The sequence below is a fragment of the Temnothorax longispinosus genome, chromosome 3 (assembly GCF_030848805.1).
Source record: "Temnothorax longispinosus isolate EJ_2023e chromosome 3, Tlon_JGU_v1, whole genome shotgun sequence".
Lineage (NCBI taxonomy): Eukaryota > Metazoa > Arthropoda > Insecta > Hymenoptera > Formicidae > Temnothorax > Temnothorax longispinosus.
The window spans coordinates 580,910-601,353 of NC_092360.1; the positions used below are offsets into that span (position 1 = coordinate 580,910).

Sequence of the window (20,444 nt, forward strand, 5' to 3'; positions counted from 1 at the left end):
AATAATTTTAATACTAGATAACATTCTCTTAAACTTTTCAACAAGTAATTTTTAAATATATTAAATTTTTTAGAAAGACCGTGTTAATCATAATGGAAAATCTTTAGAAATAAACAATAACAATCATAATTTAGAATGTAATATTAATTTTAAACAATACTCTCTATTAGAATTATATGGCCTTTAATGAATCAAATAAGATCAATTTTAATAATTTTCCTGGTGCATACCAACATATTGTCAGATCAGATTATGGTCGATAGTACTATTTTAGAAAAGAGTACATATTACAAAAAAACATGTTGCAGGATCTCAAACGATAGGTTCAAGAGCTACTGAAAAAAATACACAGAACGCGAATACGCATCCCCGTGCACCAGGGAGAACACATTCACGAGCCACATTCTGGCTCATCTTTGGATAATTTCGGCATCGTTATTCGCAATACGTGAGAAATATTAAACATATAACATTCTCAACGAGAAGAGGCATATCATTTACTTCGCGATTCGCGATAAACCCAACGGAAATGCGTCTTCGACTGTTCGTGAGAGCAATGTCCTTTTCACGTAATCTTATTTTGCACGTACATACGTATGTATATATACACATATATATATATATATGTATGTGTACGCAGATATATACATATATACGTATATAGATATATTCTATTATAACATGTTACTCCCTATATACACATTTATATTGCAGTAAAACAGTATGTGTGCCTCTCGTGCGCGCATGGCGCGATATTACAACGCATTTTTCGGGATGTAGCGCAGAAGAACTTAAGCGGCTCTTACACGGTCAATATTATTGTAGAATATCTCCACATTGCGCAATAATATTGATCGTTTATATAATGCATATATATTAATATCAATATTATATCTATATCAATACTATTAGCGCAATATATCGAGTCAATAAATACCGATCGTGCAGAAGCCGCCTTAGCCAAGTAACCCTCCAATATTATATTGTAATAATTTTAACGATATTTCAAGGTGAATTTTACCCCAGAATATAATCATAGTTTCTTGGTCGGATTTAGCGTTTTCGGAATAAAAATAGCTATAAAAATCAATATACGATATAAAAATGAACAAGGGCAATATATAATGGTTTGTGTTGATCGACGAGAACTATATCTGGTCGTCCAATATCTGGAGTTAGAAGTACATAGTGATTTTGCTGTATGGGTTTCCGTCGCTCGTTATCGCGGCTGCGAAAGTTTTGCTTATCAAGGACTCTCTATTTTATAATTGGGGGTTACTTTGTCCGCGTACAATCAAAGGGTTTGGCACAATAGGAAGAAGTAGAGGGAAGATATGCTTTGTCTTTGGTGCAATTTCGAATTACTGTCTCTATATACCGGTGAAAATATTTGAAGTATTTTCGTTTGTAGCACGTCGTTAAATCGTCCGCTTTATATTGTCTCTTTCTCTTGACAGATTACGGGACCATCATTGTTCTCTTGTGTGCCAAACCCTTCAAAATATCAAAACTACGCCGACAGCAAACCCACGATTCGCTTTTCGACTGAAATATTATATACTCTCTGCTTTCTCTCAAATATTCTTCATAACACTATGCAAGCGCGACGATCCAAAGATTCTCAGCCCGCGGTGTATAGAATTACATACTTAATCGATGTTATCTTTACATGAGATAAGCATAATATCTAGAGTGACATATAAGGCTTTAGATGGAAGCATATATAATGCGTCGAGTAAAGTACATATCGCGATTTCTATGTATGTATATATATATATATATATATATATATATATATATATATATTGTTGCGTAAATCTCTCTTTCATTTTATGGACAATATAGAAGTTGACATTCACCAGCTCGGCGCAATTTATCTACAATTATCTCATTGGGTCTTAGTACCTCCCACAATTAAACCATCATAATATAAAGCAGAGAGAAAACATATGCCTTTAAAGAATATATTTACCATTTAACAAAATATATCTACTATTTAATCATATGTTAAAATATTTATAATTAGATAAATTCGCTAAATAAATTTGTCATATCATCCTTCGTTGTAAGGCTTGAGGTTGATATTCCACCAAATCGTCGCCAGATGCACTTAAGTATGTATTTAATAAGATTAATTTTCATAATATTACGATGGGAATTACTACAAGTGCAATTGCGAAGACGTGGAACGTGCGATTCCCTTATCGCTCCGATCATCTATTCCACATAACATAGAATGCTTACACATACTTATATTCTACACTAATACATTACATAGATTTCATTAACTTCCATGATCTTGCCTAATTTTCCAGCTTATCTTTTTTTTCTTTTAAAAATAAATATAAATAGTGCACTATCAGAAGAGGTGGAATATTCATACAAAACTAAATCAAAAGCTCTAAATATTTCACATTTAACTTCTCATTTAAATATTAACAATATTCGGTGTAGTGAGTGCACACAGCATATGATATGCCCGATCGAAAAGCTACACCTTGTAAAAAGGTTCCTATTTAATCTTATCTCATAGTTTCCTCTTTGCATCGACTGCTAGTGCAAAAATGATTTTTGCACATTTTATAAATAAGAACGGAAAAACTCTCACGAGTCTATCGAGCGTGAAATACGTTGCTAAACAATCTGCGGATATATTTCTTATAATATAATATAGCGCGATGATTTTAATAATTCATTTAATATTTGTAATCCCGTTACGGATACTCTTGTTATATCGACGCATTTAATTCTGACATTGCTTCAAAGGATCAATGTATATTATATATACGCACATCTGTATACAAGTAATTACTGTACAATAACATTACAATAGTGTACTTTGTGGTTGCACGCGGAATCTCTTTCGTGTCGACGTTTCTTATATACTCTGCGCCAAATACAAACACGTGACATTGATAGTACTCCGGAACTTCACCATTATATTTAAACCACGAGTATAATATTCTTGTCTCAGTAATGATACGCAAAAACCATATGTGTAGTTAGTCCGACGTGCTTCAGAGAAAGAGCGAGGAATTTTAATAAGTTCAAGAATGAATTCATAGCAAGATAATTAAACAAATCAAACGCGAAATAAAAAGATGCGCATGGTTAAAGAATTACGCCACCATGAGATAAAATGGCTGCGTGTGTATGTGTCTACCAAAAAATATTATTAGGCCTTCTTTTGATATTGGCAATTTCAATGGGAGGGTACAAGTTCTATGTTAACACTTGTGGCTGTAAGTGGAATTTATAGATTTTTCTTGTTCGTTATTGAACTCATGACTTTACAGTGACAATCGGATAGAATACGAACAACGCAATGACACGGAAAAATACGAGTCTTCCGCCGTCGGTGTTATTCTAAATTCGTTATTTATTCGAGAAGACATTCAACATCCTACTGTAACAAAAAATAATATTTTCTTTTTTTTTTAATTGCACTTCGATTACCGCCTTTGAGTTTTTCCCGGGTCATTGCGTAAACATTTTCGAAATGAGAGCGTAAATCGCTCCATGTATAGTACAACCCGGCACGGTTTTACAACAACTTTACAAGTATTATGAATTTTATATAATAAATTCATAAACTCGTGTCGTTACCATTTAATACAATCCTTTTTCTAAATATCATAAATATTTCATGCTAGAACGCGTACTATACAAATCTTGAAGCACGTCGTTGCTCTGCAAATGGGCAAGAATACCTAATTACAAAAAAGTCATCTTATATACATATATAGTTGAACCGCAAGCATGATCAGGGAGTTCTTTTCGAGAGAAATAACTATAAATAATACAAAATACAATGTCGCTCCTGGATGCGCTTGCCGAATGTGATATTCACTCATTATACATTGTACGTGATATTATTTACCATTACTCTCAATAGGTGCGATTATATCGTTAGTTTAGACTATTCAGAGAGAGAAAGGGAGAGGGATGGAGAGGGGAGAGAAAAGACAGATGGAGAAAAGGGATAAGAAAGAAGAAGGGATGGGGTAGAAAGAGAGAGAGAGAGAGAGAGAGAGAGAGAGAGAGAGAGAGAGAGAGAGAGAGAGAGAGAGGGAGGAAGAGGAATTTCGTGACTCCGGATTTTCATGCAAAATCCTTGAAGCATTCTACGCTATATCACATCCTATGTCTGAGCACATTTTTTTCTTGTTTATCTCGTAAATATTATGAAGTATTTTTCATTTCCTTATATAGTAGTATATATATGTATATAATATATATATGGCATATATATATATATTTTTTTTAAATGGCTATAAGAGAAAAAAGTAACAAATACATTATAGGAGGTAGAGAGAAATAGAGAGAAATTTTTACGGTATTCCGCGTAGTACAATTCTTTTGTCATTAAAGAATCTTGTTTAAAAACAAGCTGGATGTACATTCGTGAGTTTTAGCTTTCCCAACAGCATGACATTTTCTCATCTATCTTATTACTGCTGACGACACGTTCGACATTTTCTTCAATATACTGCAATTCGAGTACATGTCGGATGCAGTTGACGCGACAATACCATCAATATTTATATCGAACTCGCTCTTCAACGATGGAATGTTCTTTATAATCAATGCAAAGCTACTGTCGATCACATTATCAGGTTCTGGTAGACTTTCCAGGATAGATTCACTGGATACAAATACATCATTTTAGAAGGAAATTCATAATATCTCGTTCAGATTCGCTAATAAGACTACATATGAGTTTTCACTTTTATACAGTGTGAAAATACCAATGAAATCGGATTAACTGCGCTAATCTCTACGTTAGAATCTACTTTGTTTTTTTTTACACATATATGTATATATATATATTTTTTAATTCATAACATTTTTCCTGACTGTCATACTTTGATTCCAGTTCTGAAGTTTAAAATGTTAAAGTTTAAAATTTTATTGCTCGACTTTGGACTAAGTGATTTTGCAAAATACTATAATCAGATCTTCTAAGACATTGAAGGTAATATGGAATATTGCACAAGATATATAGATATAATATTTTATATATATATATATATATATATATATCATATTTATATATTTATATTCATTATACTTATGTATATAATACAGATATATACTTTTATGGGATTATTCCTACATAAAAATATGCATACAAATATGTTTCGTACACACGTGTGTACAGATTTAATTAAAAAAACATAACCATTAATTAAATTCAAGGAACACCATGCAAAAGAGAAAAAGACACAGAGGAGATGAGACAGGATCAAATTAGCGATTATTCTGCGTAATTTTGTTATAAAGATCTATTCAAAAGGAAACATGAATTAGTTCATTCTCAACAGTTACCCTGAACAGTCTACCATCTACTTTTTGCGCAACTTAAACGGATACCCATATTATGTTATTTAGGGTATAGCTCGGAAAGACTCTGGGGATATCTATTTACTTGATCTTGAACGCGTCCATCAGCTCGTTCACGGCGGCCTGCGTCGCAGCCTGTGTCGCAGCTTGCGTTATCCTCTGCTGTAGACCACCCCCTCGACTAAACACACCACGGATACCCAGCTTTGACTACTGATCTCACTCTTGCAATTTGTTTCAGGGACATACATCATACGTTTAGCGTTGCTGCAATGTTAACTTATGATGCGTGTCTCGTGTACGAAAGCGTGCATAATACCTTTTTAAATGCGTATCCAAGATAAAGTAACACATTAACCGTATATATAACTTTGTAACAGTAGTTATAAAAACGTTTTGTAATAACGATACGATATCTGTTCGATATTCAAAGGCAGCTCTTAAGCTGTTAGACTAAACTCGCCTTAGCTTCCGTTTATAAAATACATAACAATTATATATGCTATTTTGTTGCTTTTGATAAATCGTAATGCAGGCACCGACATATTTGTCCACAATTAGTAATTGACAAGTTTCGGATTATTAAACTTCATATAAAATATTTTTAGATAATAGGAAACGTATAAAGTAGAAGTGTTGTTATGCGTTTGAAAAGCTTTGAAATTACATTAAACAGGGCATATCGTAGTTTTTACACGAAATATGTACCAATGATAAATATGATTGGTAGATAACTAATAGATTCCAAAAACTGTCATTTTTCATATCTAATTGCATTTTGCCGAAATGTCATGCTGTTAGTAAGTAAATAAATAGCTATCTATCTGTCATAAGAACGCAAAGTCCTTTATTTGACAATATTTTCAATAGTATATACATATATGTGATGTACAGCTTCATCAAGATAATTTACAATCAAACATGTGTGACTCGACTACGCATATTTTATATATATATATATATATATATATATATATATATATATATCCATTTACTAAGAAGAAGATATTGTATCTTTGGAAATATTTAGTATTGCAGATTTCACTACTGGTGGTGTTAAAGTACAACTACAATTAGGGCTGTGTTAATCTTCGTGGCAGATATAATATTATACAATATACATATACGTATATATACATATATGTATGTAATATATGTCATGTACATATATATGAATTAGGCTAAAAATTATTACACTGTTCATGCAATATAAATATTAAATAATAGAAATAATAAGAAGAATAACACAGTTATTCTTCTCCTTCCTCAAATCTTAATCGCTTAAAAAATATGTCGTTGTCGTGTCACGTAGGTGAAATACACTAGACAAATTGCTCGACACTTGGAAGCTCAATTAGATTCCAGAAACACAATAAAGAGTGCAGGACTTATACAATTAGAATAATTCTCGTGTTATTTTCACACTCCTACTTAATTAACATTGATCGCATAATCTCTCATAGTGTATGCAGACAGTAACGGTAACATTAGAAGAGAGAAAGTGTTTTTGTGTAAAATATACATTTGTCTATAATGCAACGAATACGGTATTGATTAGTAGCGAATAGGCGAGTTAGTGCGAAGACTTATTGTCGGCGCCTGCAATAGAAAGTGAAGTTAGCACCCAAAAGCCCCAATCACAAAAGCTACTGTTTAATATAGTTGGGCAAAGTTCTCGGAGAAAGCTGCGAACGTTACGTTCACGATTGTATACAGCTTTCACGTCGTTACTGCATCATTATACTTCGAACACACAATCAGCAAGGAATGTTATTGTGCGACTTAAAATTCGATGTGCGCAGATTAGCTTGACGTAAGAATTGCGATCGATGGCACAATAAAATCGCGATATACGATTTGAGATCTAAGATTTTATCTGCGATATTAATAAATGGAATTTTTATAGTTCTAAGCTCTAATATAAGTTATATTGTACTCACGATGGTATCATAGGTGGAGGTAGGCCAGGATTAGCTCGCGTCGGTGGTGGTCCACCTGGACCAGGTCTATTAGGAATGGCTGGTGCTGGCCGCCCGCCTCCAGGTACTGGTGGTGGTGCTCGTGAGCTAGAAATAGGTGGTGGCTGTGTCACTCCGCGTCTTGGACCACCAGGAGATGGTGGTGATAATCTAAAACGTATAATACGTTTACAATCGGCTTATAATCGACTTCTGCATCATTTGAGCGCGTCAGAATGTTCTTTCAGAACAAAAGGAAAGTTGCAAGCAATCCTACATCAAAGGTTATCGCACAAAATCTTTGTGTTTTCTGACAATGAGTGTGTGTCCATATAATAATTCTTTCATATTTTTTAATATTCAAAGATATAAATAATAAAAAATAGTTGGCATCAAATATATAAAATATTGATCGATTAAATTGAAATATTAATAAATAATTAAATTCTAACAATATTCTAACCTAGCTTAATACTTAATACAAAAAAAATATCGTTACTCAGGGAAAGTGTACTATTGGAAGAGCATGCATAACGTGAACATGATGTTCTATATAATAAAATGATTGGACTTTTGTTCTTGACGAGATATAATTTGTTAAAAAAAAAAAAAAATAAATAAAGATAAATACATTATATGTAAAAAATCTTACCCAAGACTGTTTCAACGGTGTTCAAATGTATGGCAAAGCAGACGGTACAAAATGTAAGGATGAAAAATTAGTAAAATGCGCGATAGACCATTTTAGGAATAACATAAGGGTTACCTTGGATTGTCGGCGGATGCCAGCCAGTCGTTCTTCACGGGTGGTGGTACTGGGGTTGAAACCGTGGCCATGGAGACATCTCCAATGATACGAAGAGCCTCTTTACATGCGTGATACATACGTAGCATCTCTTCCCGTTTCTGCGCCTCTTCGGGAGATTCTTCCATCATTGAAGACTGTAATTGCACATATACATCATAAGATTTTCTCAGATAAAAAGGATATATAAAGATACAGATAGAAAATACCAGATATGTAAACGTAAGAATGCGCTATATTTAAAATTTCAATATATTTAATAGTTGAATTAAATTTATTATGTTAAAAAAAATGATAAACATGTTTCTCTTGAACCAAGTACTCAAAAAAAGGAGAAGGACAGAAGGAAAGGAATGGTAAGGTACACTTACGATTATAGGATTATTGAATATCGTCAGAGTATTTATTTCATCGTTGGTTGACTAGGAAACAGTGGAAAGGATTGATATATAAAATTAAGAACTAATTTTGCAATAAACTGTCGTATAAATACAAAACATATTGTATTAACATAATTTGTTACCTGATCGCCACTTGCATAAAGATGTGCCAACAATTCTCCATTAATAAAGTCCTTAGCATTGTTAATAATAAGGTGCATAATTGTCTTTGGAACCAGATCACGGGTAGTTTTCGTGACAATCTTCATGTAAGAATCTACTAAGTTCCTGATAGTTTCCACCTGACGCTCCAATTGAGGATCCATCGATGATTGACCCTCTGTTCCACCCTAAAGAAACAAGAACAATCTCGTTTAAACTAGATATATATATCGTGTCTATATTATCAACTAAAACAATTTCAAACGGTTCAATGACCAAAAAGCTATATATCAGATAATATTCGCAGTATTACGATACATTAAACTAATGTGACGAATGTAAGTAATCAAATCTAGAAATATAATCGATAATATAGAATAAAGAATAACATGTTCTATAGTGTTGGAATTTTCTGCAGCAGTGTGTTTGGTTGAAAAAGTATCCAGTGCTTATGTAAGTGTCGTGCTTTGTAATTGAAAACACGATTGTACCAACCTCATATCCATCCTTTTTAGTCGATTCAAATATGAGACAAAAAAGATAATGGTTTGTATTATGCACTCAATACAAAAGATTAATTATTAGTTTAGAAACGGTTATAGATATAAAAACCCACGCACTCTGCACAGACATCTCAAGTACATGTAATAGTATTCAAAAGGTAATGAAAACGTAAAGATGTACCGATATAAAATAACATCCTCGCGTAAAATATTACAATCTTGGAATATAAAACTTTGCAAAATTGAATATTAATTCTGCATGTATATTCTAAGTCTATCCTAATCATAAAAATAAAGCCAAACCTCTATTTTTCTAAAATAATTCTAACAAAAATTATTTTTGTTAGTTGCTCTTAACAACGTAATTCAGATCACCACAAGGTTAAAAAATTAAAAACAAGATCTCTTTTTGTTTATTATTAACTCACCCTCTGCTTATCCTAAAATAAATTAAAATGGATTCTAATAAATATAATAAATTAATTCATAATACAAATTAGAGATAATATTCTTTTTTTTTACACACACACACACACACACACACACACATATATATATATATATATATATATAAATTGTTGTGTAACTGATTTAAATCTTTGATAAATAAACTGATATAAAACATAAATTGTCTTTTTTATAACGGCACATGCATAATTATTTAATCGTATTTTGACCAATAATGAACTCACTTCTTCGCCATTTGCTTGCTCTGTTGATTTTTCGGGATATACACCAGCTCTCAGGAATGACGCTTTCCAGGAGTCAACATCATCTTGTGTTTCACAACTCAACTCCAGCTGTTTATAATCTTTATAAACGTTTCTTCCTTCTGGATTGAATAACGCAAATAGGTGACGACGCGACATGAAACTTTGTTCTAGATCACGCAATTTCAGGCCATCCAAAGGCAACATGTACTTCTTTTCACGTTCCTTTGTACATAAAAATATATAATGGATTAGACATTGTTCTCGGATGTTAATAATTCTTTTTCAATATAAAATGCTATGATTTTTAACATCCAATTTAAAAGCTATCAATAAATATGAACAATATTTACTTCTTCATCCTTGAACCAGGAGATACTCTCCGATGTTAAAACAAACCAGTAATCTCTTGAACCGCCCTTCATAATACCGAGATTATGTATGCACATGTAGCCTTTACGAATTACTTGGTTGCCTAATGTATGCCGTCCAGACTTAACGGAATTCTCCGAGGATTGCTGTGCACTGTAACATAAATCATAGTGTATAATGAAAAATATAAAATTTCATATATTCAACTGTAAGGATTATTGCCATCAAAGTATACATTAGTCAGTTATAAGTAAAAAAAACAGCAAGATCCTAGCATCCATGTTTTAAACAAACGTACTATACCGTAAAAAGAAACTAAATTAACGTTTGCTTATTATAAAATAGCTTACGTTACAAATTTTTGATTATACATATACTAATATATAAATTCAATATTTTTATTTTACAATAAAAATAATAATATATACAGGTTAAAGACGGACAGTACTTTGTGCCTTTACCTACAAATCAACGTATATTTATACATCTATTTCGAAAAGAACCACTGAGAAAATCTTCACCTCAGAATTGACATAATATATATCAGAATTATTGTGTGTATATTGCCATATTGTTTCATGCATTTTATGCTTCATATAACTTCAAGATTTTCTAAGCGCACATTTGCTGCATAGCCACATAAACAACACTAGAATCACAAACATATGTACAATGTAGCTATCATTTAGACAACACTGCAACAATTTCCAATGTTGTGGTGCAAAAGCGATTATGAAAAAAGTTGATTGCATAAGCGCATATTACATCCATTATAAAACAGATTGTAAGTGTGATGTTGCTGTATGAATTACAGTCTAAAAGTCTCATGAATAATGCAGATGACTTTAGTAAATACTTTCATTTACGAGTTCTAATTTTCTGGCATAACTTAGAAACGAGAAGTCCTTATCTTAATTTGAAATAAAGCAAACTTATAATCTGCAAAGAAAAAAAAATTGAAATAGTAATAGACTAATGTAAAAAAATTGAAAATATACGAGATAGATTGCAAGAACAACGTGCTGCACCTCATAATTTTAATATTATGCAGAATTTTCATTGATATACTGAAATCAGTACCAAGTTTAAATTACATAATAATTTTCTTGAATCTGATTTTAACTGAAAAACATGAATTTAGTATTTAAAGAAAATCAGTTAAAAACTAATTTTTCGTTATATACTATAACTTATATAAGTTTTTTGTTTTAAATGCTAATTAATTGTAGCATTTAAAAATTAATGATTGAATTAATATTCAATCAATTTAAATTCTAGAAAAATATGAGAAAATCAATATATATGTATAAACATATAGTTTGCTTGTTTAGAAAATTTCAGAATATTGATAAAAACAATATCAAGCTTAAAAATTAATTTAGCTCATAGTACATTAGTGTTTCAACTTAAAATAGAAGCAATAAGATATCAAAAGAAAAATAAAATAAGCCACAGAAAGAAAGAGCGTGAAAATGGAGAGGGATAAAAATGTAGTGTAAATTTTTGTTGAAATGTACTTTAATATTCTTACCTTGCATTATGGTAACTGGCTGCAGCGCTGCCGATATAATTAAATCATTTCTTTAATTGTGAAATTTGAAGAAATTGATAATAAGAAAAAAGAAGTATCAAGATAAGGCCATATTACTTTAATTAGGGAAAGGCACACATATTAGATTATAAAGAATATATATCATAATTTTATCATTTAATTGCACTTCTTATTAAGAGATGTATAAACTAAGATCATATATGCTAAAAAACAAGAACTGCAACGATGTATACTTTTGCACAAAATCTGTATGCCTTGTCCCCAATAACATTACAAATAAAATCAAGAAAATTTATGACACAATCATCAGCAACATCATTAACAAATTTATATAAGCCTATTACTTGTTCAGTTATACGCTTATATTTATCTATCTAATATTAGCTATATATTGTAAGTACCTAATGTAATTTTTATAATTATCTTTTTATAATTAATTTTTAGAGATGTTATAATTTATTTGAAGCAAAGATTAAAAATATAAAATAAATTATACGGAAATACTGCTATATAGCCATAACAATAAAAATCAATTTGAGCTACAAAGAATGTAATATGTGCAAATGCAATTCCATATCCTTAGTAATTTCAGAAGACATTTCTTTTTTTTGCTCAGATATTTCTTTGATTTGAGAAGCTATTTCTTAAATCATTATTATAATCATTCTAAATCTTATTTTATAATTTAACAATCAAGTAATTTTATTTAAATTTTAAGTAACTTCAATTTATTAGATGTTTAGAAATACCTCTAAAAATTTTATAAATTGTAATACACAATTACGTTCTTAACTATTAAATAAAATAAACAAGAATAAATAAAAGATCAAGTCACGTTAATAATAAGATAATTAACAGAAATAAACTAAAATTACAAAGTATGAAAGAGAATTCAAATCATATTTATATATGATTTTAGCATAGTGTCATACAAGTGTACATCGAGTAGAAATAATACTACGCAAGTTATTGCTTGTCAAATTCTAGAGCGGCTTTTGGCCTTGAAGGGAGGACGAGCTGAGAGAATGTTAGCGTGATTATAGATTGCCATGTGAGCTGATTTTAGCAAGACATGCACTGACTGTGAAAGTATATGCGCTGATAATTTGAGTGAAAGAATAATGGCAAGCAAACAAATAATCTGACATATCAATCACGTGTAGTACGATTTTCTCTATATCTTCCAAAGATATTTAAAATTTTAATTTTTTTACATAGGTTCTTAGAAAGAATATCTCTTTTATAATTATTTATATTCTAATAAGCATTAAGCAAGCTATATGTGTGATTTACTATTTTTAGTCTAAAACTACTTTAATATATTTTAAAATTGTAAACAAAAATGTTTACAGCATAAAATCGCAAAAGATAGTTCTTTAAATAAACTATTTTTTCTAAACTTTGTAGAAATAAATGTGTATTCTAAAAAGTAAGTACTTTATTGTGTTAAATGAGAAATATAGTATATACAGAATATTAAGAACTTTATAAAACTTTATAGTGCAATATACACGTGAATATGTTGCTAATATTTTTTTTAACTAAAAAGCAGTTTTTGAAACATACATCTTTGTCTAAATACTATAACAACATTATGTAACGTTTCTTGCTATTTAGTGGCTATATCAAATTTGACATATGTAAAATAAGAAAATATAGCAGCAAGCATAAATGTAACAAAAACGACATGTAGAAACTAGATGTGTCAACTTAAAAAAACTGAAAGTTTCTGTGGCTATTGTTTATCTCTGTAAATAATAGATAAATCTAATGTAACATATAACAAATAGCGTGGAAATGTTTAGTGATTACTTACTTCGCAAAACCGATGAAATCTTCATGATTCGTATTCATGTATGCGAGTTCGCAATCCACCAGCAAAATCAGCTGCTCTTTACACATTTGTTCGCGCTGCCTGACGTATGTCGTTATAATACGTTCCGTCTCTTCTCTCAGTCTAGGATAACGCGACATCTGTAATTTGTACAAAACCGGCATATAAGAATTGCATAATTAAAAAAAAAATTGCAAAAAAAATTGTCGATTCATATATTATTTAAATTTATTGAATAATAATTCTTGTATTCTATAATTATCTTAGACTTACCCTATCAGTACAAATGCGTACAACATTACTAAGTTCTTGCACGACTAAGTCCACACACTTGAGACTTGGTTCTTTAAGTCTGTTTATTTGTTTTTTGACTATTGCCTCAAAAGCCATGTCTGGGGTAAATAATCCCACCCTGATACCTATCGTATTAAAATTTTGTCAATATGTAATACTTTATTTTGTTAATGTGTAAGTAACTTGATATTGCAAAACTTCGTAATTTAATTCTATAGAATTTTGTCGTAACGATTTTTCAAGTAACAATGATATCAGAAGAAACTCACCATGTATATTTCTAATGGCAAAAGCAATTTCTTTCCTTAATTCTTTTTCATCAAATTCCATCTTAACAATTTCGAACGGGAAACGCTCATGGAAAAGTCTGTTGATTTTCGCGCCACCACTGAGTTCGTTAGTATTAATTTGTGCTGAACCTGAGCCTTCTATGGTCCTCTCGAAATCTGACTGAAGCTGCTGTATCATCCTTAAAAACGTTTTTCTATTAATTTGTGTAATATAATTTGCTATAAAATATTAGTTATATGGATAGAGAGTCTTGATGTTATCTACCATTCACAAAACACATTTAAAATAATATCTGTTATTGCGTCACAATCTGCAAATGTATAATAAAAATGTCATATATTGTCATATATAAAGATATGTAGGATTTCATATAGTACTTCACGTATTAAAAAAATTTATTGTTAGCAATTCTTATTTGTTAGTTTTCTTGTAGCAGAATAGTTTTATGCCATCAAATTATTTCCCAAATCTTAAAAAAGCATTTACATATAATAAAAAGAACGCAGTTTTTCAATTAGTTAAAATTTCATGCAAATGGCACACTATTTCTGTTAAATAAAACTAATAGATGAAACAAGGATACCTACATATACATTTGAATTGATCTGAAAAACGAAAAAGCAAATGATCTAAAACTTCAAGACCCTCTACCACAAAATAAAAAATATTAAAAATGAAAAGATAAGAAAGAACTATTGTTTCATTTGCATGATTATTGCTTAACATGACAATATGAAATATAGAATACATTCATCTAAAGAATTTTGATATTACATATATGTGTATGTATGTACATGTGTGTGATATATTCTGCTATAAGATATGCATTTGTGATTTTTACAATACATATTTTATGAATGGAAGACAAACACTGAGATATTGTAACCCGGCACATTGTAAAATTCTGAATTCACTTACTGTAACATAGCCTTTGTTTTGATTGCAGGATCATCAGGTCTGAAATGTTTGTACTGCTCGACATCCTTCTCTAAAGCTAACTGTTGCTTTTGTAATCTATCTCTTAGAGCTGGCAAGGTATCCCTGATATGATTTGTTAACTGTTGATTGAGAACTCTCTGCAAATATGGCGTACCCAACCTGTCTGCTAGATGACGATAAGACGGATGGCTAACAAAGTGAAACAAACGTTACATATGGTCAAAAAAAGAATAATTATATTTCTATAATTTTTAGAGTTGTTCGTATACCTGAGGAAGAACTTTCGCTCAGCGGCCAGAGCATTTTTGATATCCTTCCTTCCTTCTATATCCTTTTGACTTCTATTGACAACTCCGATATAACCCCTTCTCAATGGCAATAATTTATTTTCCAAAATATCTCTTGCATCGGTGCCATCGTCCATGAGATCCAGTTTAGTGATAACGCCAATTGTACGTACACCTTATAGTATTGTGCATTAAATATTAAGGTCAAAGAAATATTAATAACAGCATTGCAAATGAATGGATACCTTGTGGATCCACTTCTTTAGCAAGTTTAAGAGCATCGCTATTAGCTAAATCAGTATTAGCTGGGGTGACTGCCAATATGAGACAATTTTCACGTTTGATGAACTGAAAGATCATGGCTTTAATTTGGGCTTCTATATCTGCTGGTTGATCTCCGATCGGTACTTTTGTAAGTCCAGGTAAATCAATTAATGTCAAATTTAGAACTGCATAAAGATAAATGTATGTTAGTAAATGATAAATTTTTTTTTAAAGCAACTTTCTTGTTGTACTCACCGTTGGGTGAATATACTCTGAGATTAATTGGTATGTTAGAAATGCCCTTGTTACCTCCGGTCACCCTGTCTGTTTCTGCTTCAATTTCCTTCCGCACCTCTTCAAAATCCACAAATTTTTTACCTTTGCAATGTAAAAATTCCGCAAATTCTATAACATAAGAAAGAAAAAGGTTACTTTAATTTCCAAAGACGATTCTTATTATTTAACAGAGAGAACAGTAAAATAAAAAAATGGAAAGTAATATTTTATATTACTTTAATATTTATCATATCTGTATGCTGTCTGATGAGATACATTCAACTTACAGCTTATCATAATTTTAGGCTCAGGAAGTATGATACAGGAAACGTGATAACTTCAATGATGATAAAAGTTCAAGAGGCAAAATGACGTTATTAAATTTGTCTTATTACATTATATTTATTAATATTATACAATAATAAAACGCAAAATGTCAATAACTATTTTTGCACAAATTTAATATAATAAATGTCACATGATAAAAAGTTTTTCAACAAGGGTCAAGCAGAGAATGACATATAAGTGGAGTAAATGCATCAAACATTAATGTGTTCCTTGCTTAAAAAGGAAGATATTTGCCACAAGTACAGGTCAATAGGTTAACAAGATGATATTACGAGTATATGAGAACTCCGTGTCCTCTTTAAACCATTTCTTACACGTGCTTTTAAAAGTAAGAGATTTTGAGATTACTGTCAGATATGCAAGATAACTTTATATTGATTATTGTATATCAAGTGTTACAAGAAAAATAAGGTAATGTATTCGGTACACTATGACTCACCAGTTGGGCTGTTAATCAACTGTAAGATGAGAGGTCTCCTTGTCACAATGCCTGAACCTCTTGGCAAGAAGTCTCTGGAAAAAAATATTTTTGTTAACATCGACCTCATATATATAAATTATTACTATTATATATATTGCACTATTTACAAACAATAATAAATTAGTTACTCATCAAAATAATTGTACAAATATGTGTTTAAATACTATAAATTACGATATGTATATAACTCAATGCTAATGATAATTATTTATTCCATGATATAACTTTCTTCTTTGATAAAAATATGCTTTGATAAAGATATCAATATCAGATTATCCTTTTATCTATCTTGAATATTCTCTGTGATTCATGTTCTATCTCTGAGAAATTTTTGTCTCTAATAAGTATCTTTAACATAAAATTGCGAATTAATAGATTCGTACTAGTTTCTTCCAAAGCCTAATACTAATTCATCCGCAATGTAATGTGACAAACATATCTTGTGCAACGTGGTACGACAAATCAGCTGCGTCATAAAAGATCTCAAGAATTAAAAACGATAATCAATATTTCTCTATATATAGACGCTTCACTCGTCAACAATATAATACTTTGTTTAAATAGCGAATATCGAAGGGACGTAAGACAAAATTAGACAAAAATCCCATAAACAATTTCAAGACTGAATCATTGTTCCTTGGCTATTTTTAACTCACAATCAATACAATATTTTGCATAATCGCCAGTTGTGCGTTTAATAAACGTCAGAGACGACGTGAATGACGAAGAGGCGTTCGCTACGAGGACGTAGAGTCATCCCGCCGGTTTTGCGCATGAACGGGCATTTCTAAGTATTCCCGCGACGATGTCACGAAGAAGGCACTTGACAGGTCGCCTTGTGGGCGTTCTGACGTCGTTCGTGCGGTCGCTTCGTTCGCTCCACGCTCTATGCTTTATGCTGCGCGCAAAAAGTACCGTGCCACGGGGACAATCGACTGTCAAATGATTTTCTTTGACGACGACGTCGCGGTGAAATTGAAAAGCCGCGCGTGTTTCCGCCACGCCTTAGAGGACTCGCAGGACTTGCGTAGCGACGAGGAACGTCAGCGTGGAATCGAAATGAAGACCTATGAGAGTTTCGTAAATATAACTGCGTTACGCTTTCTGCGCACGAAAACGGAAAACGACAAACGTGCGTCTATGACGTAGGGAGGAGAGAAAACGCTAACTGTCAAGAGAAACAGAGATTTAGGGGGGAGGAGATCGACAGCGGCGGTGTTCATCGATCGCGTTCGATCGAATCCGCTCCGCCTTCAAGTGCCATAAGTGGAGTAACGACGGGGACGAGAGGATCTACATGCTCGTATCGTCCATGTGTGCGAGAGATTCCCTATACAAGGAATGATGCCTTATGGACAACGATGCCATTTATCTCGGGAGTTCGAATTAACCGCGAGGCTGCGAGAGCAGGAGGAGGAGTCGGGGACGCGATTATACAACGTCAGCCCCCGCGATACTCACTTGCCGACGAAGTTCTCGAGCACGGAGCTCTTGCCCGCGCTTTGGCCGCCCACCACCGCGATCTGCGGCAGATCGAGCTGCATGTGCACGCCGAGCTGCGTGAACGCATCCTGCAGCTTGTTCACGATCGGGATCAACTGTTCCATACCCGTGTTGCCCGCCATCCTGCCGCCGGAGTCGCGTAATCCGCACTACACCGCTCGTTCGACACGCACGCACTCTCCTTATCTCCTTCTCTATTTCTCCACAGCTGTGATTTCTCGCTCTGCGTACGCGGCGCACCGCCTAGAGCTGCTGGCCTGCCACCACCCGCACACGCACGACCGCCCGAAAAGGGTGGCTGACGGAGGCGAGTGACTGTCCGTTACGAGATCCAAGCGTGCACTAAAAGCAAGATGGCCGATTTCCGCGAGGGCTAGTGCCTGCCGCTCGCACGCGCTCTGCCCGCCCGCCTGCCTCACTGGCTGACGCTGACGGCTCTCGCTCTTCCGCGGCAAACTTCACCGCATCTTTCCAGTCGCAATGGCGGCTGCGGCGGCGGCGGTGGTGGCGACGCGAATCGCTCGATCTCGCATTCGCATCGGTCTCGCTCGCTCACGTCGCGGATGCGCGTGCGCGTGCGCGCGCACGATACGCCGAGGGGAACGATTTGAAATCTCGGTCGCGATCGTGCGAACGAGCGCCACCGCGTTATGTACAGGCGCCGCGCATTAAATGTGGGATCTCGGAATGGTTACGCGACGGCGACGGCGACGACGAGACGACGACGGACTTGCGGCGCCTGCCGCTCCGGCGAGCCCCGTAGAGCGGTTCAATCGATAATCGAAGCGTGCGCACACTGCGCACAAGTCGCCGCCGCCGCCACCACCACCGCCGCCGTACGTCGCCGTCGTGACCCACTTTCGCGGCGGTGAGATAAAATCCATAACGTACGCGCGCGAGTGTCCGTCAACGCTCAACGCTCTGACCTTTTTACTCCGCGGCCTCCGCGCGCGTCCCCCACGGACCCCACGTCCACCGTCGACGTCTGTTCGTAACCAAGGCGTTCGCACGCGCGCGCGCGCGACGGAAATTCGGCTGAGCGACGTTCACTTCCGATATACGCGAGCGACGCGACGAATCGATACCTCTGTCCGATCGATGCCCGCGATATCGGCTCGCTTCATGATACTGATGGATACTCGCGAACGGGTTGTTCTTTCCAGCCCGCACCTTTTGTATATTTCTTCAATTTTTCTCTTCCCTTCCGCCTCTCCGGCAGTCTAATGTACATTGTACAGGCGATGCTCCATTTACTTGGAGCGAATTATAGCTTTTCGAAGACGGCAAGACGCTCGCGGTGATAGCTCCAATAACGATAAATCGAAAACTTGCAAAATATTTTACATATGTCTTTAGTAAACTTAATTAATTAATTAATTAATTAAATTTATTAATTTTTTTTGTAATAATAATAATTTCTTACGAACATAGAAAGAAGTTGATGATTTTAATTATGTTCCAAGTGTGATATATATTTTTATAAATTGAAAATTATATTTACGTGCAATTTAACGAATAGAATTTCGTTTAGATCTATTTCTTCCTTTTCTTCTGTCTTTTGATTCACTATCGACACGGAATTAATAGGAATCGATTTGCGTTACTGAATGAAAAATGTCCACGTGTACTCTTTCTTTCGTTTTTGAAGCTTCAACCGTGATGCGGTTGCAGCGGTTGAAATGAACAGACCTCGATAGCTACCGGCGGACGGGCGAGCGAAATTTTCAAAGTCACGAAATCGCCGCCATTATTTTACGAAAGTGAAAACCAGATCGTTTCCTTTTCCTGCGCAACAAGAAAAGAGAGAAAGCGAGCTCATTCTCGAAACAGTCGTATCGATTTGGTGGTTTAACTATATCTATTGGTCCCACTATGTACTCTTTCATACCTTCTGCATCTAACAATAAGAAGTCCTGTTCTCTCCAACTGCTCCTTACTCCATATGTTAATTATATGTATATTTATGATCTTTCATCTTTTTTACTTCCTTTGCATAATTAGCTTGAATTTGTTTAATCTCATTTATGCAAGAGCTATAATGAGATACAATTAAAACGAACAGACCTTCGCCAGTATTCAACGTAGAATTTGTTATCCTGGAAGGGAACAGAAAGCACAATCCGAATATTTGATCGCGTTGGA

At 33.7% G+C, this 20,444-nt stretch overlaps 1 protein-coding gene across 11 annotated transcripts in view; it reads right to left on the minus strand.

Annotated features, from left to right (window-relative positions):
* The window catches only part of Shi (dynamin-1 shibire), a 21,704-nt gene extending 2,650 nt beyond the window's left edge, over positions 1 to 19,054 (minus strand). Inside the window, exons 1-17 of one of the 11 annotated variants that reach the window (XM_071773015.1) lie at positions 18,261 to 19,054; positions 16,758 to 16,831; positions 15,950 to 16,099; positions 15,676 to 15,879; positions 15,413 to 15,605; positions 15,123 to 15,332; positions 14,183 to 14,397; positions 13,893 to 14,038; positions 13,602 to 13,759; positions 11,765 to 11,791; positions 10,215 to 10,386; positions 9,844 to 10,086; positions 9,144 to 9,155; positions 8,630 to 8,836; positions 8,068 to 8,243; positions 7,284 to 7,409; positions 560 to 5,524 (exon numbers count right to left, since the gene is read on the minus strand). In XM_071773015.1, coding sequence (XP_071629116.1) covers positions 5,425 to 5,524; positions 7,284 to 7,409; positions 8,068 to 8,243; positions 8,630 to 8,836; positions 9,144 to 9,155; positions 9,844 to 10,086; positions 10,215 to 10,386; positions 11,765 to 11,791; positions 13,602 to 13,759; positions 13,893 to 14,038; positions 14,183 to 14,397; positions 15,123 to 15,332; positions 15,413 to 15,605; positions 15,676 to 15,879; positions 15,950 to 16,099; positions 16,758 to 16,831; positions 18,261 to 18,424 — 2,577 coding nt within the window. In that variant the 5' untranslated portion in view covers positions 18,425 to 19,054 and the 3' untranslated portion in view covers positions 560 to 5,424. Of the gene's footprint in view, positions 1 to 559; positions 6,943 to 7,283; positions 7,473 to 7,953; positions 8,244 to 8,629; positions 8,837 to 9,143; positions 9,156 to 9,843; positions 10,087 to 10,214; positions 10,387 to 11,764; positions 11,792 to 13,601; positions 13,760 to 13,892; positions 14,039 to 14,182; positions 14,398 to 15,122; positions 15,333 to 15,412; positions 15,606 to 15,675; positions 15,880 to 15,949; positions 16,100 to 16,757; positions 16,832 to 18,260 lie in introns of those variants that run through there. The other 10 variants (XM_071773018.1, XM_071773008.1, XM_071773016.1 and 7 more) reach the window with 10 other exon arrangements.
* Between the last annotated feature and the right edge of the window lie 1,390 nt (positions 19,055 to 20,444).